The sequence below is a fragment of the Ctenopharyngodon idella genome, chromosome 17 (genome assembly GCF_019924925.1).
Source record: "Ctenopharyngodon idella isolate HZGC_01 chromosome 17, HZGC01, whole genome shotgun sequence".
Classification (NCBI taxonomy): Eukaryota; Metazoa; Chordata; class Actinopteri; order Cypriniformes; family Xenocyprididae; genus Ctenopharyngodon; species Ctenopharyngodon idella.
Window position 1 is genome coordinate 31,552,530 of NC_067236.1, and position 22,012 is coordinate 31,574,541.

General features: G+C 37.0%; 1 protein-coding gene across 2 annotated transcripts; it reads left to right on the forward strand.

Moving 5' to 3' along the window:
- The first annotated feature begins 5,518 nt into the window (after positions 1–5,518).
- On the forward strand, positions 5,519–20,746 carry zmp:0000001267 (b(0,+)-type amino acid transporter 1). 2 transcript variants are annotated; one of them, XM_051868145.1, is made up of 6 exons: positions 5,519–6,260; positions 11,929–12,062; positions 12,194–12,323; positions 14,050–14,174; positions 14,748–14,835; positions 19,572–20,746. In XM_051868145.1, the coding sequence occupies exons 1-6, from the start codon at positions 5,547–5,549 to the stop codon at positions 19,800–19,802; spliced, it is 1,422 nt and encodes a 473-aa protein (XP_051724105.1). In that variant the 5' UTR covers positions 5,519–5,546; the 3' UTR covers positions 19,803–20,746. The 2 variants fall into 2 exon arrangements, with proteins under 2 accessions (XP_051724105.1, XP_051724106.1); XM_051868146.1 differs by lacking the exon at positions 5,519–6,260 and adding an exon at positions 11,005–11,745.
- Positions 20,747–22,012: the final 1,266 nt, after the last annotated feature.

Consider the following 22,012-nt stretch of genomic DNA (forward strand, 5'->3'; position numbering starts at 1 on the left):
TCAGAAAATGTCAACAAGCTCTGCAGTAATACATGAGCCGAACAGCACGATTGTGATATTGCTTTTAAACAACTCTCGAATACACAAGATATTACGATTACCTTACTTACATTTTAGACACGTCGTCTGTTACTCTATCTATATTTGTTCCATTAACGAGAATATTTCTACAACAAAATAATTTACGCATCTCCGAGCAACACGCAGTGGGTGTTTGATGTGCGAATGAATCAATATGGCTGAACTAATCAGTTGAATCGATTGAATGGTTCATTGTGTGGTCACTTGTCGCCACCTACTGGTGGAACGATGAAACTACAGAAAGGATGTCTGAAAAAATTCACTGACACACTGTTGTACTGCACTATATTATATTAATATTATATTATTTACCCTTTAGTTATGCATTAGAACTTTTTTTTTTTATATTAAAATGTTTTATAATTAAAATATAAAATTAATAATTATTTAATTAAAATGGCCCTTCAATTATAAACCGTAACTTCATTTATTCATACAACTGTTCATCATGACTGGTGTACCTTGGAAAAGTAGCCAATAATAATGTAACAAAAGCACAATATCACCTATAAATTTACATTTTATAGACCCAGTCATACATTTTAACAACTCCAAAGCTTCTACAAAAAGTACACCAAGAATAATGCAGAACAAGAGGAGTTATTTCACACATCACAATGTACGCAAATTTGAAATAGTCTGTATTATATAAAAATTACATAATAAATCTCTTTGAAATTGAAAAGAATAGTCCCCTGTATTTATATATTTATAAACTGAAAAGATGAACACAGATATTGGTTCTCAGGACTGTAACATTAGTTCACTAACAGTGATTGTCATGAACATACAGTAAGTTCATTAACAGTGTTTTGGAATAATTATTAAACTATGCGAATATTGGATGGTCAATTTCAATAAGCGGGTGAAAGAGACCTCTGATGGTGAGATGAACATACTATTCACACTCATTTGACCTTGAAATACTACACCATCCTGTATTATTAAATGGTGAAGTTCGGATTGAGGATATCATGTAACATCACTGAAGACTTTCTCTACATACAGGCTTCTGTTTATTTTTATTTTAATTATTTAAATAAAATGTTCCTCTGGGATCACAGACACAGTAAAGATGCAGATGTTCAACTCACCCTCAACTGCTGACACATTCGTCCAGTTGTAGTGTTTATCGATGTCCAGGAGGGATCTGCCCTGAAGACTGTCAGAGGTCACGACCCTTAAGGACTTATAGAGGGCTTTATCTCTCAGATCAATGCGTGTAGCTGATGACACAATCTGAAGACACAAAATAATGATGAAATTCATTCTCAACGTCATCATGCATGGTGTCAGATGTCTTCACTTCAAATCAGCTCCATCTTGTTGGTAAGAGACACAGATATTTGTGAAATTCCAGTCCAGCCATCATCCAAACAGCTTCCCTGCAGAATGAAGATGAGAATGAATCACTTAATATCACAATCTAGCAGCATCCTGCAGATGTCATAAACTGTCATGATTTGTTCTTTTATAATTCATGCCAGTAGATCAAAGTCACTGAATTGAGTGTGTACTGCATTCAGCACTATGGACGGCACTCACACTCACAGATGAACCAGAGTATAACTGTCAACAGCAATGACATATTCAAGCATAATAAAATTATATCCTAATAGTTTGTAGATTAATTATGATACATATTATATTTAGCGTTCACAAACAATACAAATGCACATCATCCTAGATATCTGATCACTGATTAGACATCAGACAAAACGTGCCACAACTTCACCTGTCATTAGTTTTTAAAACAGCAACATTTACACTTTAAAATTAAGCAGTTGGTCACAAAAATGTTTAATTTCATTAGAATTTTCTTTATTGTATAAAAAAGGATGACAGTGAACAGGTGCAGGGAATCCAGGGAGAGCGGGAGAGATGATGATGAAGTGCATTCAGGTGTGGAACAGGGAGGATCATGGGAAATGTGAACTGTAACAATATGCTGGTTAGGTATCTTTTGAAGCATGGCAGCTGGTTTGAGCTGGTTTAGGCTGGTCCTTAGTTGGTCATGAGCTGGTTTAAGCTGGTCAAGTGCTGGTCCTAAACTGGTGCTAATCAACAAGCTCCATCTCAGGACCAGCATAAACCAGCTCAAACCAGCTGCCATGCTTCAAAACATGCCTTTTTTTCAACAGGGCATTTGAATGTAGTGAACTCATTGTCATGTTCTGGAAAACAAGTTTGAGATGATTTGAGCTTTGTGATATTGCGCGTTATCCTGCTGGAAGGTGCCATAGTAAGATGGGTACATTGTGGTCATAAAGGGATGGTCAGCAGCAGTACTCAGGTAGGCTGTGGCATTTAAACAATGCTCTGTTGGTACTAAGGGCCTCAAAGTGTGCCAATAAAATATCACATCACACCATTACACCACCAGCAGCCTGAACCGTTGATACAAGGCAGGATAAATCCATGATTTTGAAATCCAGACTCATCAGACCAAGGAATGTTTCTTAAATCTTCTATTGTCCAGTTTTTGTGAGACAGTGTTAATTGTAGCATCAATTTGCTGTTCTTGTGTGTCTTCTGCTGCTGTAGCTCATCAGCTTCAAGCCTTGACGTGTTGTGCGTTCAGTGATGCTCTTCTGCAGACCTCGATTGTAATGAGTGGATATTTGATTTACTGTTGCCTTTCTATCAGCTCAAACCAGTCTGGCCTTTCTCCTCTGACCTCAACAAGGCATTTTCACCAACAGAACTGCCACTCAATGGTTATTGGTGCCAGACTAGCCCGTCTGGCACCAACAACCATGGCACGTTCTCTTAAATCACCTTTCTACCCCATTCTGATGATCAGTTTGAACTTGTCTTGTCTTGACCATGTCTACATGCATTGAGTTGCTGCCATGTGATTGGCTGACTGAATATTTGCGTTAATGAGCAGTCAAACAGGTGTACCTATAATAAAATGGCTGGTGACTGTATAGTAAATCTTTCAAACATTAATTAAGTTTCTATTAAATAAAGCTCTTTGGAACAGTGCTCTTTTTTTCTTTTTTTAAAAAAAAGGTTCTCTGTGTTCATGTATTTATAAGCTCAATTTATATCTTGGTAGCACCCCTTTACACATTCTGTTGACTATAAGTAACTTTGCCACTACATGTCAACTAACTCTCATTAGAGTATAAGTAGGCTGTCTGCTTTATATCTGCTATCTGATGGTCTCCCAACAGACATTCTACTGACTAAGTAACTTGGCAAGAACATGTAAACTTGTTCTACTAACACTAATCCTACCCTTAAAAGTCTACTAATACTCAACTAGTACTCTAATGAGAGTTAGTTGACATGTAGATGCAACATTATGTATAGTCAACAGAATGTTTAAAGTTTTTATAACAGTATATTTATAACAGTGTTGACCAATATTGAGTGAAAAACACACATGAAAAAAAAAATTGTTAGAAAACAGACTTTTATTGATTATTGGTTGAAAATTACAATAATTGATTGATTGTATAGTAAGATAAGCTGTAACATAACCTGCGAGAAATTCGAAAGTAAACAGCCACTGGAGGGCACCTTTGTGTTTTTCACGTGCATAAAGGATTGTATATCATGCGATTTTTCGCACACGCCTACAACATTCATAACACATGGTAGAACTCCTCATTCTGAGCAAATTTGTTTCTAGGACCGCTGCTAAATTGCCTGTATTGGCTGTAAATGGTCTTTTCCATCTATGATCGCGATGGTTACAGGCTTGCTAATTAAAACATTATACCTTTTTAGGCATGTGCTTAAAGGCCTTAAAGGATTAGTTCACTTCTGAATGAAAATTTCCTGATAATTTACTCACCCCCATGTCATCCAGTATGTTCATGTTTTTCTTTCTTCAGTTGAAAAGAAATGAAGGTTTTTGAGGAAAACATTCCAGGATTCTTCTCTATATAGTGGACTTCACTGGGGTTCAACGGGTTGAAGGTCCAAACTGCAGTTTCAGTGCAGCTTCAACGGGCTCTACATGATCCCAGACAAGGAATAAGGGTCTTATCTAGTGAAATGATTGGTAATTTTTTTAGAAAAATAAAAATTTATATACTTTTTATTCACAAATGCTCATCTTGCACTGCTCTGCGATGCGCCACGCATTACGTTGAAAGGTCACGTGTGACGTAGGAGAAAGTACTGCAGTAAGGCGAAAACATTCATCTAATTATCTCCAAATCCAAAATCATCCGATATCATTGTTTTACCTTTTTTTTTGTAAAGGGCGTTTGGCTAAATCTTTGCACGTTCACTTTGTGAACACTGGATTGGTAGTTCTGCCTACATCACGCATGACCTTTGTAACACAATTACGTCAGTGTGTGGATCGCAGAGCTAGTGCAAGACGAGCATTTGTGGTTAAAAAGTATATAATTTTTTTTTTTTTTTTCAGAAAATGATCGATCGTTTCGCTAGATAAGACCCTTATTCCTCGTCTGGGATTGCGTAGAGCCCTTTGAAGCTGCACTGAAACTGACATTTGGACCTTCCACCCAGTGAACCCCAGTGAATTCCACTATATGAAGAAGAATCCTGGAATATTTTCCTTAAAAACCTTCATTTCTTTTCGACTGAAGAAAGAAAGACATGAACATCTTGGATGACATGGGGGTGAGTAAATTATCATGAAATTTTCATTCAGAAGTGAACTAATCCTTTAAAAGGCTTCAGAGCTTAAGTGGAGAGAACAAAGGCGTGGGTCTTTAGGAAGATTTTCATCCACATTCTTCACAACTTCCCATTCTTTTCTCTTCTTATCACTAGTAAAGCAGTGAAGACTTGCATCGTTTCTCTTGTTGCTCATCGACTGAAAATTACAACCAAAAGCCGCACAATGTGGCATCATATATTATATTCCGAGTGCAACCATTTGACATCATCAATGTAGAATGCACTGTGCACGTAAACAAAATGGCAACCCCCATTGTCCAAAATATGTCATGGATTTTTTAAATAACGTAAATCTTTCATGGGTTTTCTACTACATATTTCAGTAAGAGACATCATTTACGTTACATTAAGCCATACAAGTCTTAATACCCAGGGTTCCCTTTAAAGCGCTTGAACCCCGATAATTGCTGCTCGCAGCTATATTTATTATTTTTTGTATTATTTATTGATTTATTCCTTCTAATTCTTGAACACATTGGCTTGTAGGAATATTAAAAAATAGTGCCAACCCTACTGCAAACTTTCTATAAAAAAGTTAATATGAACTTGTTTTCCTTATCATACGTTAAGCTAAAGAATGTTAGTCAGGAAAAGATAAATGAATAGCCAGAGACCAGCATGATCTGATCCTTATTACTGTGACCTCCAGTACTGCTCTAAGTCCAAATGCAGTCTCACATTGACCGCAAACCAGTAATGATTACCTCTTTAAATTTTTAAGTTTGTTACTTTGTCCTGTTCATGCTGTCCATTTGAAGTCAGTTCAAAGAGATCTAAGTCATAGCCTGCATTTCTCCACTATGGCAAATGAAAAGGACAGGTCACCTGATGAGCTAAAACTGAAGACTGAAGTAGGGCTGCTGGGTGGAGTGTCTCTAATTGCAGGGGTCATGGTTGGTTCTGGAATCTTCATGTCTCCTCAGTATGTTCTGCTTTACGTTGGGAGTCCAGGTGCTAGTCTGTTAATATGGGCTGCTAGTGGATTGTTGGCCATGCTAGCTTCTTTGTGCTACGCTGAATTAGGAACTATTATTCGTGAGTCTGGAGGAGAGTATATTTACATCTTGCGCACTTCAGGCAATATCATGGCCTTTATATGTGCCTTCACTAGTAACATTGTGATGAGACCAGCTAGCATGATTGCAGGGGCACTCATCTTTGCCCAAAATGCCCTTGCACCTTTCTATGATGATTGCCTACCACCAAATGGAGCAGTGAAATGTTTGGCAGCCCTAGTGATTATGGGATTGACAGTTGTGAACTGCTTGAATGTGCGCTCCTCCATCACAGTCACAGTGTTATTCACGGCTATGAAGGTGCTGGCACTTATAATAATTTTGATTGGAGGAATTGTGCTACTTATTCAAGGGGACACCTCCAACAGCCTCCAAAACTCCTTCGATGGGACCAAACTGAGCATCAGACCCATAGGAATAGCATTCTACCAGTGTTTGTGGTCCTATGATGGCTGGAACACTTTAAACCATGTTACTGAAGAGATCAATCATCCTGAGGTAATTATGCCCTCAATGTTTGTCACACTGACAAGAGCAAGTAAGCTGACGTTTTATAGTTTTGCACACAAAGTGTCAAAAAAGAAAGACATATAAATAGCTCATATTTAAAATATATAAAAATTAAAATATACAGTGCATTTTGCAAATCAAGGGATAAGATGCAGCATCATGCTGTGAAACTAGAATTCATTTTACAATGAATCTGTAAGTGCATGTATGTGGTAATATTTGTAAAAGATTTTTATGACTAGCGACTGACATGAACATTTGCTCTTCAATGCAACATTTTTTTTATGGAGATGGATTCTTAATGATGCATTTCTGCAGTGGATTGAGTGGAGCAGAGCGGGCGTTTTCGATCTATTCCTTGAACTTCATGTTCGTGCTGTGAATTGAGGGATTGATGATTTCATTCAGCTAGTCTTCATTTTTTTTCACATTGGTCTGACACTGAATATTGGTGCGAACAGGCCTTTAGTCAGTGGATGTATATCAGGAGCAGGGTGCATTATGCAAAAAAGTTGTATGGGAACTATGTGACCAAAAATAGTTAAACCCATAAAACCCCTCTCAAACTGTATAGCTCCTGTATAGTTTTTAGTTCCTGTTTCCTGTGCTTGCATTGCTGTCTATGTTTCCATAGATACCCTGGTTAATCTCAGTGTCAACTAATCACCTGCACCTCTTTATCCAGTGTATACCCTCAGTAATCCTGGTGATGACTGGTTCCTAGTGGTTATGCGATATGTAATATAAGTTTATCATCCTTCTGCGTAAATCATTTTTGTTGTGGATTATAAAGTCAAGCCAGTTTGTGACAATTATAGAGCATAAAACATCCTCGTGTTTACAACCTGTGATGCAGGCATCCTCTCAGTATGGCGGCATGGGTATTGTCGTTCCCATAGCATCAGAACCATGACGCGGCATTGATGTTCCCTCAAAAGGTAATGTCTCTGGGTTATGTATATAACCCGGTTCCCTGAGAAAGGGAACGAGATGCTGCGTTGCGGTGTCATACTTCAAGTACGCCTGCATGGCTTCTTTAGACAAGTGAATCTGGTGACGCTTTCACACAGGCGTTGCTTATAGAGTTGATCACGCACAATGTTGTGTCACCTGACTTCGTCTTCAAGTCAAGTGTAGTGTTAGTTCTGGCAGGTCATGTCAGTCAAGCTTGCATCAGCTGACTCACAGCTGATCTACATCTACCTATCCACCTTATTTTTCATATAAGAGCGGGCGTGGCCATTTGATGTGTTTGGCTTCCGGAGTCATTCGCTTCTAGTTATTTTTAGCTGTACAAAAAGCTCATTATGCTGCTTGATATTGCAAACTGGTATTTCTTACCATATTATTTTAATGTATTGTATTGCTCAGGAGCTAATTACCCTCCTCCATCCCCAGCTCCTCCTCTTGTCCAGTCAGGACTTGGCCTTCTGATTCCCCTTCGAATCAGACTAATTCTTGCATTATGTTGTACATTAAATTATTAAACATTAATAATATCTCCAATACATTTATGTTGGTTCTGCTCTGTTTACCCTAGGGGGTATCAATGCTCTTATCAATGCTAAGCTGCATGGATGCGGAGGGAGTTCTTGCCCAGAATGGAACCATACCGCCAATCTAAACTGTATGCTAATTGTCAATCATATTTGACGATAGTGGTCCTGACAGAATTAGAATAACAATCTACAAACCAAAAACTAACATTCTATTTCTGTTAAGAAAACTTTCCTGGCTAACCAAAAACAAAAATTAAAAAAGAACCCAAAACTAATGTTCTAGGAACCAAAATTTGTTAGCTGCGTCTAGTTTGGTTTCAGTTCTGTATCGGGGTTCGGGGGATTCATTTAATGTGTTTGTAAGCATTTGCTCGTTCTCGTGTGCTCTGCTCTCGTCGTTCGATCGTGCCGTTTTCGAGTTCGCCCGTTCGCTGTGTTCTGTGTAGCATGCAGTTTGTGTTTATAACAGCTGCATGCTTTCTTGTTTTGTCTTGTGTTGTGTAGCACGTGGCTCATGTTTTTCATCGGCCGCATGCTTTCATGTTGTAATGTTTTTTGTGGACATTAAGTCAGTGAGAGCTCTCACTGGTTGCGTGTTTGTGTCATGTTTTGTTTGAGCACATGGAGCACAAACATATATGTCATGTTTGTTTCTATGTGTCATGTGCTCTCCTGTCTTTTGTCTTAAGCTTGCCCTTCTTGTTATCTGATTTTTGGTGTATTTGCCCCTGTCCTTAATTGTTACCTGCTTTGTTTACTCTCCTATTTATTTTCCTTGTGTTTGTAGTCCTGTGCCAGTTCGTCATCTAACGGTCGAGTTTTCCCCCACGGGGTAATTTTGTTTGTTTATTGTTTTGTTAAATAAAGCCCATAACTCTGCATCTTGCTTTCTCAAGCCAACTTAATTTGATACATTGGTCCACCCTGATTGCAATTTAGACTTTGAGGCTGCCAGGCAGTTCCACATTATTACATTTATTCCACTTTTTCCACTGTTTGATGATAATTATATTTTTTTCTAACACTCTGCTTCAGCAATATCATTATAAAGTCCATCCACCAGGCTGAATTTGGTAAGCACCACCAGATATCTCTCCCACACCTGAATACTAATTCTCTTACACACCCGTGGCTTGTTAGCTCATCAGCCTTGGGCTATATGTAGCACTGAGCAAGCTGATCCCTTGCCTGTTCTTGATTACAAATTATTCCTGGGCTGTTTATATGTGTATGACTCACACCTGTTTACCCTGGCCTGTTCACTCAATATGGATTATTCTGGGACTGCTTATTGGTATTTGGCCCTTGCCTGCCTATCGTTTGTGGGGTTGCTCTGCACATTTGGTATGCCTTCCTTATTTAACACGTCAGGGGCCGTATTCACAAAACTTCTTAAGGCTAAAAGTAGCTCGTAACTTGCCAATTTAGGAGAAACTCTTAAAAATAAGGGGCGTGTGAGTCCTATTTTGGGACTCCTAAGGCCCCGTTCACAGGGAGACACATTTAGGTGTATACGCAGCGGTTTTGTGTGTATGCAGATATTCCTTGAGACGAGGAAAAAAAAAAATGGATAAGGAAAGATCTGGCTTCGTGTGGACGGGGCCTAAATTTTTACACCAAGGCTACAATCAGACTGTCAGTCCAAATTTTTGAGCATATCTGATTGTAATCCGATCAGATTTAGTGTGAATGGCAAAAAATCACATGGAATGTGATTTTTACAAATCCGTTTCGATCTACATTCTTATGTAATCAATCTTAATGACAGTCAATCTTTTTAGATCAGATTCCAATCAGATACACAAATAATCAGATTTGGACTGACAGTGTGAAAGCAGCCTAAGAGTATTTCACAAAGCATTTTAGCACTAAAAAAACCTCCTAAATCCATGAAAAGTTAGGAGTAGTCAAGAGGACTCCCGAGTCACTAAGACCAAATCACAAACAATCCTAAAATGGCCATTGCTGGAAATTCGCCTCAGCAATCTGCCCAAAGACACTGACACCATTGAGGGAATATAAAGCCTTGGGTGCTGAACCTTTTCTTCATAAATGCAATAAAAATTTTGATTTATAGATTTTAATCTGCGATGACATAACATAAATGTTCATTTATGTATAGGCAATATGCATTGAATGATGGAGAATAAAACATTGCAGTCAAGTTGAATATAATGTCCTATCGTTTGCACTGATAGCCTTGTGGGCTGACAGCCAGCTCGGGTGACTAGATTTTGAGTTTCAGCTTTTGGACCTTTCCCGATCCCGTCCCTGTCCCTCTCTCACTCTGCTTCCTGTCTTCTTCCTGTCCTCATAATAAGAAAGCAAAAACGCCAAAAATGAATCTTTGAAAATAAATAAGAAAATAATGTCCTATTACCTGTGGCAGTTGTATTCACGAGTTCACACTTACAAATGATTGAATAGAGTAAAAGAGTAAAATAAGCGTTTCTGGTGTGCTGTCCCAGGGGAGGCTCCGAGCTCGGAATTTAGCCCAAACCCAAAAGATCTGGGAAAACAGGAAGTGGCCAAAAGATTAGAAAAGATAAATTTTAAACCACTAGTAAAGAAAGGCGTACTACTGAAGGTAAAGGCGTTACTGCTAAACTGAATAATATATTCCAACCAGAGAATTTTTATTCAGTTGTTGCAATAAGTGCCAAAATATACGTATTAAATAATTGAAATAAACAAATGCCATTCTTTAACAAACACATTATTCCTATATAATATCAGATTATTAAAAAAGAATATTAAATTTATATATATATATATATATATATATATATAATTAAAATACTGATAAATTAAATTCATGAAGCATGTCTTTATCCTTATTCAGATCACTCATGAAACTCATTTCAGTGTGGTGCAATCTTTTAGAAATGATTAGACAGATCTGTTGCTTGATGATTTATTTCATAGCAGTTGAACTGTCCTACAACAGAATTATGTTAAATGTGTTGTCTAGCATAGAGTTTTCTAAATGTACACGCTGCTGAATTATCAGGTAAAATTCTAGAAACTGTGTTCATTGGCACAACAAATGACAGAGGTTAAACAATGTTATTCATCAGACAGCACATATATATCTGCAAGAAGATAACAGTCTATTTGTAAATCCAATAAATTGTGAAGCCATGACAACTTGTGCTGCCAGTGTAGTTAATATTGAACAAGAACTTTGATCTTGTTGAAGCATTTCTCTTTCTTCATTTCATCCTCTTCAGAATCAAAGCTCTGAGGCACGACATTTCAGCACAATGAAAAATGTAAAAAACGAAAAGCTGACTCTAAGACGGGAATTGGGGCTCACCAGTGCTGTATCTTTGGTTGCAGGCATCATGATAGGTTCAGGAATTTTTATGTCTCCACAGTTTGTACTGGTGTACGTTGGGAGTTCAGGGGCGAGCTTGATCGTCTGGGCAGTGTGTGGTATAGTATGCATGTTTGCTGCTTTCTCATATGCTGAGATGGGAACCATTATCAGAGAATCAGGGGGCAACTACATCTATATCCTGCGAATTTATGGACCTTGTCCTGCATTCTTTGTGGTCTTTACAACCATGTTTGTGATGAGGCCATTTGCGACTATAGCTGGTTCTCTGAGCTTTGCTAAGTATGTTGTGGCACCGTTTTATCCAAGCTGTACACCACCCATACTAGTGGTAAAGTGTATCGCCGCAACATGTATTTTGGTGATTGCAACTATCAACATGCTAAATGTACGTTTTACCATGGCTACTCAGGTGGTCTTTATGGTGGTCAAATTTGTAGGTCTAATGATAATAGCTATTGGAGGAATAGTAACACTTGTACAGGGAAACTATGGAAGCCTCTCCAATCTAGAAAGTGCCTTTGCAGACACAAAGCTTGGCATTAGTACCATTGGAATGGCACTATATCAGTGCCTGTGGTCATATTCTGGGTGGTACAACTTAAACAATGTTACTGAGGAGGTGAAAAGACCAGAGGTGAGATTAAGTTCTGCAATGTTATGATTTTGACAGTGTTGACATAGCAGATGAAGTATTAAAATCAAGTAAGAATGTCATTATATGATTAAGGTGATAAATGTGGATATATCTCATAAAACTGCTAAATTGTGTTGTTTATCACTATAATAATCTCATTTATAAAGTGATTTTGTCTTTCAGGTGAACCTGCCAAGGGCCCTGATGATTGCTATTCCCATGGTAACGATTCTGTACCTACTAGTCAATGTCAGTTATCTGGTTGTTATGACACCCACAGAGATGATTTCATCCAGTGCAGTAGCTGTCACTTGGGGGTAAGGTTCTGAGTGCTATTCAATATATCTTTTTAGGTAATATAATTGTGTGATTTAGCGTGATGTACTCAAACCCATTAAAAAATTTTTTGTTTTATGATGTGTAAGCACTTATTTGTTTCTTGTGAAAGGAATAAAGTATTGGGAGGATGGGGATGGGTGATGTCCGTTGTTGCAGCATTCTCAGCCTTTGGTTCTCTAAATGGATCTTTTTTCAGTGGAGGACGAGTGTGTTACGTAGCAGCAAGAGAGGGACACATGGTAAGAAGAATTGCCTTGAAAATGACTGAAAATAGTAGGGGAGTCAAATCAGTAGTTTGACTGTAATGCAGAATTCTTCACACTTTGTTATATTTTAATAATCAAAAATATTAGTGTGGTTTCAGGAAAAGTGGGGCAAATTAGTTTTTAATATTGATAAATTGCCTTTTAAATATAATTAAATGCATAATTCATTAATAATTGCCACAAAGACCTTTGGACATTGTTAACTATTAAAAAGTTAACTATTAAACAAATTTGCGTTCCGGTATTTGTTTTCAAACGATACAACATTAACAAGTGCGAGACAGAGCAAACACGGGTTTATGCTAGACATGTGCCGGTATATGATAATACGATATATCAGTTTAAAAATTTAATTTATTCCTGTGATGGCAACACTGAATTTTCAGCATCATTACTGCAGTCTTCAGTGTCACATGATCCTTCAGAAATCATTCTAATATGATGATTTGCTGCTCAATAAATATTTCTTCTTGCTATTATCAATGTTGAAAACAGCTGTGCTGCTTGGCATTTTTGTGAAAATGGTGATACTTTTTTCAGGATTCTTTGATGAATAGCATTTATGAAAAACATTTATTTGCATTTATTACATTTATTTATTACATTTAAGTTTTTAAAGGTGCTCTAAGCGATCCTGGGTGGAGTAACTTCCTGTTGACGTTCGAAGTGTTGTCAAACAAAACAGAGGCTAGCTAGACCCTCCTTCCTCCTCCTCCTCCTCCCCTCCGTGATTCCTGAAACAGTCATGAACGCGCATTTAAAATGGAAGTAGCTTGCGTATTGACGCTGCTGTGGTAACGATGGCTCAACCAACTACTTCACGCTCATTGTGAGTAAATTGATGTACTTTTAAATAAAAAAGTATGTTTTAATTAGAAGTCTAGATAAATGATAAAATAGTTTGTTGATAGTAACGCATTCTTTAACCCCAAAACTCCACCCCCAAATCATTCTTGTCGGTTATTGGCTGGAGCACTGTTTATTATGCTTCGTGGTCCAGACTGCACCAGTTTGTTTTTGTTGCCGTTTTTGGAGCTTGTGGCGACTACAGAGACCGCGTTTTTTTTACAGTGTGTTCAGGGGACAGGCAGCTAGCGGATAGTGAGGAGATGTTTGCTGTATGTGACAAAAAAATGTTTTGGCCTAAAAACGCGTGACATCGCTTAGAGCACCTTTAATAAATAGAAATCTTTAGTAACATTATAAATGCACAACTGGTTTCCAGCACCTTTTGTGCTTGGACCCCTAACTATATCAATAAGTCTTAAATAAGCCTCTGTGATTTTAAAATGATGATTGAATAAAAAAAAAGAATGTATTTTTCTAAAACCCATGGTTTTACATGTTGAAAAGAAATATTTTTTGCTGCTTGTTCAAATGACTTAATTGAAATGAGCTAAAGCAACACAATTGTTATACATTTTGTCCTAACTTAATTTCATTGAGTTCAGTCATTTAAAATTAAAGTTTACTTAATTTGTGTTGGGTTTACATGAATGATTTTTGTTGCATTAACTGAAACTGGGCAGAGGTTTTTTAGTTCTCAGCATGCTTTGCATATGGCTAAATCATGAGTAAATGTTAAAATTAAGTGTTATTTTATGTGTTTTTGAGTGAAGGGAAAGGCCTGTTAATGTTTAATGTTCAGTTATGTTTGAAATGTAAAACATTATGATCAAAAATGTTCCTTTTATTTCAGCCAGACATCCTGGCCATGGCTCACATGCGCAGGCGTACTCCCTCTCCAGCCCTCATTTTCAACACAATCATTTCTCTTATTGTTCTCATTCCGGGAGACTTCCAGGCCATAATCAACTTCTTCAGGTATAGTGCCTGATTTTGCATAACCTTTCTGCATTAGTTCAGTTCAGTTTTACTCATCTCTTAGAAAAATTAGTTGCCACATAGGTGCCACACATCACATTGACATGCATATCTTAGTACTCCATCAAACATTTAAAACAAAGACATAAAAATAATATTAATTTTTTTAATGACGCATTCTTTAAAAATGTCTTGAAGCAGTTTCTGTTGAATTCCGATCACCTTGAAGGTAGTCTTAAACAGCTTAGTCATTCTGATTTTACCAGACATGCTAATACAATCACACCATACTACAGTTAACACAGTAAAGAAATAACAGATTCAACAAAACTCAGATAAAACAGTCATTAACACATACTTTAAAATAATTTTCTTAAGAAAAACAGAAGCTTCAGCTCATGGAAGCATGTGCATTAATGCAACCCTGATCACATGAGCATAAGCATGTTCTGAAGTTTATTGGAAAATTTTAATTTGGGCCATGGTAATCCGAATCTCCTTTTAGCAAAAACTGTTTTAGGCTTGGAAATTGGCCAGAATTGTTTCTCTAACATTATTCCATTTGTTTTCTAGCTTTACTGCCTGGTTCTTCTATGGGATGACATTATCAGGTCTTCTGTATTTAAAAATCAAGAAACCTGAACTTCCCCGGACAATTACGGTGAGAACACCCATTCCTGATCCATTCATTCATTAACCCATTCATTCATTCATTGCAAATATGTGTTATTGTGTTTACCTGAATGAGGGAAATTCAAATCATCTGTTGTACTGGGCAAAAAGCCTTTAGATGGTTACATGCTTCACAATGGAAGATTTTCCCTGAAGGTACTCATGTATGGACCACTGTCCTGAAAAATAGTGACTGAAGGCATCTTGCATTGTTCTGCCTTTTCTTGGTACTTCTGCTCACAAGTTACTGCATTTTAAGTTGTTTCCAGTTCATTATTTGGTTGCAGGGCTTTTGCATATAACCATTTTGAGTAAACTAAGTAAAGGGAAGAAAGGGTAAAAGAAGGAAGTGGGTGAGATGGGACAAATGTGTAGGAAGGACAGGACAGAAAGAAGCTTTCCAGCATCTACACTCAGTGGGTTATGGAGACAGATGCCTGAATGCTAAACACTGTCTTTGTATTGTCTGTATCTCAGAAGATCAAAGTATCTGAGGATCTTCCAGCCTTGCACCCAACATGAATTACTTGTTTGTAGAACAGCCAAGATATGACTTTTTAAAGTGGAAACCTGCAATTGTTAACTTAAAGAGCTGTTTTAACCTGATTTAACCCAGGTAAACCTGTTTTGTTGATATAAAATGAAATGTATTTAGATTTTAATCAGTGATGTTAAATACTATTTTTGACTTGAATAAAACCAGTTAATTTAGGCTATGTTCACACTGCAAGCCTTAATTCCAAATTATTGTTTAGATCCGATATTTTTGTATAGCTGTTCACATTGTTGTTTTAAATGTGGCCAGTATCAGATTCCAGCGTGAACAGATCATGGTCCTGAACTGACCCATATGTGCAAAAGAGCGATAAAAAGACATCACGCTGCGCGCTGTAATACAGAAGTAAACATGAACATTAAAGTAAGTGATTATACATTTATTTATAGTGTAATAAACCAGCGAATTTATGCACAGCCAATATTTTTAAAAAAACAACGATGAGGATGCAAAAAAGAGAGTTTTTAAAGAATTATACAAGCCCTAGTGTTTTGCTTGTATATAGAGCTGTGACACATCCCAGATAGCATGTAATCATTGAAACAAAGTTGAGTCAGTGTTGATGCGTCAACTCTGTTTGCATTGAATTAACGTTACAAAGTGATGTTTCTTTAGTATCACTCTTAAACCCTCAGTTAATGTTGAAGCAATGTTGAGATTTCAACCACAAATCAATGGTAATATTATTGTTTCAACATTATGAATTGATGTTAGTTCAATATCACGTTTGCACCCGCATTTAATGTTGAAAAAATAGTGAATAAAAAAACAATGGTAATGCTATTGAATCAACATTACAAAATTAACAAAAATAATCAATGGTAATATTGTTGAATCAACATTACACTATGATTGATTCTACATTATCAATGTTGAATCAATATTAAAATTAACAAAAATAATCAATTATGTTAGTGAATCGTTACTCTAATGCTAATTATACATCACTGCCATTTAATCAATATTGAAATTAACAAAAATAATCATTAGTAATATCGTATGATCAATATTTATATGATGTTTATTTTAAATCACTTTTGTTGAAACACTGAAAATACAACTGAAATGTCAACATAAAATAATGTTGAGATCTGATGTTAATTTTGAAAAAACATTATTATTATTTTCAGCTACACTACGTCAACAAATTCCTGACCAGAAGTTTGAGGAAAATCTTTTAAAACATAAATGACACTTTTCTAGCAATTGAGACAGTTTATTTTATTTAACTGTTTAACACAATCAATGACAAAGAGATAGAAAATTAAATTCTTTAAGAGTGGGGCAAAAAGGACAAAAGGATAACAGCTGTTAAAAATAACATTACTTTAAGAAGTCTTTTGTCATCATAAATACAAGAGGTCCAGTTTTTCTGGCTTGCATCAGACTACTGCCTCTTTTCCTTCGGGTTCTCTGAAATCTGAAAAAGAAAGCATGATGTTACTTAAGAGCAAGTCAATGCAGTTGTCATACATACAGTCACATTCAACAATGTAAATATGCTAATCACAATATGATTCACTTTTTATAAATTGTTAAACACAGAATATTCAAACTATATTTATAATACTTTTAAAGTTGTGTATATTTAATCTAATTATCAACACTTCAATAACACTATGGGAAGATATCCAATCTTTCCACCCAAGTTTATCTCCAGCCCTAAACACACCTGAAGCAGCTAACCAAGGTCATTAGGATCAATGAAAACAGGTGTGTTGGAGCTAAACTCCTCATGAAGAGGAATAAACCCCTCTGAACTATGGCTATTACATAGTTCATTACATAGTTCTTACATAATTCATTTTCTGTGAAACTGCATAGCATTCAAGTAACAAGTTTTTTGTTGTTGTTTTTTTTAATGAAAATTTCTTTAAAGCTGCAGATTCACCTTATGTAGACCTTAATCTGTTTAAATATCACAAAATAGTCATGTCAGTCACTCTCTCAAACATGAGGTGTAGTTTTTTGTGTGATTGTGTTTCAGTCTAACTTCCGTATTCTGTAAAACAGATCAGATCGCTTCCGGTTTAGGTCTTTTGTATGTGCTTCATGAAAAAATTAGCTGTTTTATTCAAGATAACTTAAAAGGAGCGAGCAAAGATGAGCATAACTGATGTCCCCCCATATGCAGATTGATATTTAGGGTTAGGGTTAGGGTCACACTAACATTTAGATATTTAATAGAATAAAACACATAACAATGTGAGGTAGTTTCACTGATTACCTTAAAAGTCCATAGATATGCCGTCAGTTCATACTGCTGTTAACACTTTCTCTGACAAGCAGATGCAATGAGACCAGTTTTCTGGTTTGGTCATGTGACGTTCAACATATACCCTATACATATTGAGGAATATGAATGATTACCTGATTAAGCAGTAATGAGGGAGTAGGAGATAAGGTACAGGATAGCATCAAATCCCAGGTGATAATCCTATCAACTACAACTCATTTATCAGGAGGGTGCTTCTCATTTTTTTAATTGTCCATCCTCATCTGCCTTCATCCCTACTAAAGGAAAGAAGGAAAGGTGCTCTGCAAGCATTGAGTAATAGATGCAATACATGGGCTATGTGTAAAGTATAACATTCTTGCTCATGTTCATGTCATTTGCACTTCAAGAAATGTTGTTGGAACTTTAATCATAAAATTCCTAATAAATATTACTTAAGCAAGATGCGTGCACTTTTTAAGAATTTAGAAAAATGGATGGTTTATTCAAACACTTTAATAACTTTTTAAATAATTATATCTTATTAGATTCAGTAACAATTAATCAAATGCAAATAACAAGCACAAAAGAACATAGAAATAATAAGAAAGATGCAGCATTGTTTTAAACCCAGAGAAGTCAGGTGGTTCAACAAACAGACTTCTGTATAGGATGCACCTGTGTTTTCTCTCTAATAAGGAAGCATCAGTTAGACTACTGAGAAGTAAACATGCAGATCCAAAATGGGCATTTACCAATCAGTGTAAATTTTCAAACTACAATTGGTGTTTTTCAACCATTTTTCAATAGACTTGCTAAAATAATGAGGGCCCACCCCTAAACCAAGCCCCCAGTGGATTAGAGCAAATCAGGTAAACCAATTGAAAATGCCTATCATGAACTGACATGCCCCGCTGATTGAGAAACACCCACTAGTGTTCTGCAGAAATACAGACCTGCATGATTTTGTGCTCATCAACTACAAATCACTGTTAGTTCAATGTCACTGTCTCCACCCATGTGTGCTGTCGACTTTCATCAAAATTTCAATGCTGATCCAACACACTTTAAACATTGACATGTGAATCTCAACCAAAATGATGGTTTGGATCACAACTCAACATTGTATCAATGTCGCCATGCTATCTGGGACCATTGTCCTTCACTGACTACCTTCACTTCACTGACAAGTGACTCCCATGAGCGCAGAATTGTGATGAGTGACGTAAAAGAGTGACGTAAAAGTCACATGAATTCTGATATGACTGTTCAGACAGTGGTCGCATTGCAAAACATCTGACCTGTGTCGGATTTAGTACCACATATGGTAGTGGCTCAAATTGGAATTGAAAAGATGAGATTCCATGTGGTTTGTGCCATTCACACTGTCATGAGAAAAAAAAGTGTCACATATGAGCAAAAAAACTGGATTTGGGCCACAGCACTTGTTCAGTCTGAACATAGCCTTAGATTTTACCACTTTAGGTTACCATTTTTTCTTTTTTTTTAAATATAGACTTATCAAATGAAGTCTGGAAATAATGGACAAAACTGCGCAAGCGCATAACCTGCATGCAAGTGATTGACAACAGTGTGAGCACAGTGAAAAGTGTAAACCTGCAGAAATAACACATCACCCTGGTGTGCTAAAAAAATGTAAATATGAATGGGAATATTCTTCAGAGATATTTTACTCATAAGAATTTCTAGGGGTGCCAATAATATGGCCAACATGCATTGGAGAAAAACATGAGTTTCAATTGTTTTACTTTAATGAAAAAGGATAAACAATGCAGATTTATTTTCACAGCCACCTTTGCTATTTATTTATTGGTTATTTGAACTGGATTTTAAAGTAACATTGTTTCTTTTCCAGTGGGCAATATAACATGATAAACCTTGACAGAGAAACAAGTTAACATTCAACAAATGTCTTTCTGTGTACTCTTCCAAGGTACCCATAATTATTCCCATCCTGGTGTTGCTGGCCGCAGTGTTCCTGGTGCTGGCTCCCATCATTGATGACCCTCAGATTGAGTACCTCTATGTGATTCTCTTCATACTGAGCAGCTCTGTGATTTACATTCCTTTCATTCACTTCAAGCTGTTCCCGGGATTGTTAAATAAACTTACAGTCTTCCTACAACTTTTCCTAGAGGTGGCACCAACTGCTAAAAATCTGTAATGCTGAGGGAACAGGACTGTCAGATTCATTGCATTTTAAATTCATAATATTATATCTCTCGCAATACTAAATGTTATATGTGTGATATATAAAAGAGAAAAATAAATTAATAAATTAATTCTATTCTTCTAATCTATGAAATGTAATGATCTATGTAATGATCACTGTTTTTACTGGGTATAATCTGAATAATAATGTTACATAATGTTAGTAACATAATGTTAATTAGTTAAAGGGTTAGTTCACCCAAAAATGAAATTTCTGTCATTAAGTACTCACCCTCATATCAGTCTCCTACGCAGTAGATGCAGTGCAGCGCTTCCGTGTTCTACGTCAGAACGCTGACTCTGTATAGGCTGGCTCCTGCGTCAGTATCACACGCATGCATTGTGCTGCTCACATGAACAGCGTCGGCCAATACTGAGCCGGCTTTCGGACGTAAACACAGAAGCACTGCACTGCTTCAACTGATAGGAGACTGACAGGGTGGAGAAAAAAATTTTGAATAAAGGTTTGTTTTTGCACACAAAAAGTATTCTCATCGTGTCATAACATTAACCACTGCAGTCACATGGACTATTTTAACAATGTTTTTCCTACTTCTCTGGACCATAAATGTGGTATTTTCGTTGCTTTCTATGAGGGATTAAAAACCTCTCAGATTTCATCAAAAATATCTTAATTTGTGTTCCGAAGATGAAGGAAGGACTTGAAGGTTTGGAACGACATGAGGGTGAGTAATTAATGACAGAGTTTTCATTTTTGGGTGAACTAATCCTTTAACCACATTAGTTAACACACAATGAAAAATACTTCTGAAGCATTTATTAATCTTAGCTAATATTAATTTCAACATTTAAACATTGTATCTGTTAATTTTATTTAATGGACCTGCACTATTAACTAACATCAACAAAGATGAATAAATACAGTAACAAAATGTATTGCTCAGTTTTTAGTTCATGTTAATGTTACTAGCTACGGTTAAACAAATGGAATTGCTAAGATGTCAAGATAATAGAAAAGTAATTTTAAAACAAACCATAATGCATGGTTTGTTTTATATTTTATATACTCTACATAACTGTGACAACCACAGGCAAGGCTGAACCTATTGGACGCTCACGCTTATAACACTGTTATTTTAATTATTTTCATTAATTTAATTAGGGAGCCAGGATCTTTTACTCCTTTCGGAAGAATAGGAAAAATACACCTGGAGAAATATACCTGTAAGGAGATGTTTGGTCCTGATGTTCCTCCAGAGTGTGATTGTATAACCTGGTCATTGGTAATGAGACTGGGTGACTTAATTTAGTCAATAGTTATCATAACTGAGGAGACTGAATTGTAAAACTACACTCTGCATAAGGTGTAAGTGGTTCTATGGATATATATATATATATATATATGAGTGCGAACTCTGCAGTTGTCTTTATACAACTCGACTTTATTTCTTTGATAATAAACAGTATCTTTTGGTATTAAAACCTCAAGACTTCAAGAGTGATTTTTCACAAAGGCAGCAGTAGCCACAACACTTGCTGTTCCCTTTCGAGGGAACTCGTGCTGCGTCCGATAGGATCGCTTTGGGAACGCCCTCAGCGTGATAGCGTCTGATGCACGTCTGTCAACTAGTCCAATGGCGAGAGTGAACGTCACGGGCGGGTGACGTCACGACCAGGAAAGGATAAATACACATCCGGCGAGACCGGCTTCAGCTTTTCTGCCTCAGCTAAGCGCTCTATGTGAAACTGTCCTTGTCTATTTATTGTTGTCTGTCCCGATATAGTGCAGCTCAATATATATACAGTTATGGCGAACACACAGGCATTTAAACCGTGTACTCCTCCCTGCCCTCGTTTCCTGAAGGGTGGGGATACACACGATTTGTGCGTGATGTGTTTGGGAGCGGAGCATGCTCTTTCAGCCTTCGAGGGGGCTGAATGCGAGCATTGTGAAAAGCTTCCTTTAAGGACGCTCCGCTCCCGCCTCGCACTTTTCGAGGAAAGTGCGCAGGCAAGCGTTCCCCAAGGCTCTGGGCCCGCGTCTGCCGAGGCGGCGCGGAGAAAGATGTCGTGGGATTCGCAGATGGATCTGTCAGCGGGGCTTGAGACGGGCATGAGTGCTCTTTCTCAGCCTTCACCTGGCAGATCCCTTGCCCCCTCACTGGTGTCGTAAGCCCGCCCCGCGGCTTCTTCTGCCCAGGG

What these genes read in the sequence shown, in the direction of transcription:
- zmp:0000001267 (XM_051868145.1), top strand. Translation starts at nt 5,547, where the DNA reads ATGGCAAATGAAAAGGACAGGTCACCTGATGAGCTAAAACTGAAGACT. An exon ending in CAGCAAGAGAGGGACACATG is followed by an intron (nt 12,324 to 14,049) that starts GTAAGAAGAATT and finishes CTTTTATTTCAG; the next exon opens with CCAGACATCCTGGCCATGGC. An exon ending in AACTTCCCCGGACAATTACG is followed by an intron (nt 14,836 to 19,571) that starts GTGAGAACACCC and finishes TACTCTTCCAAG; the next exon opens with GTACCCATAATTATTCCCAT.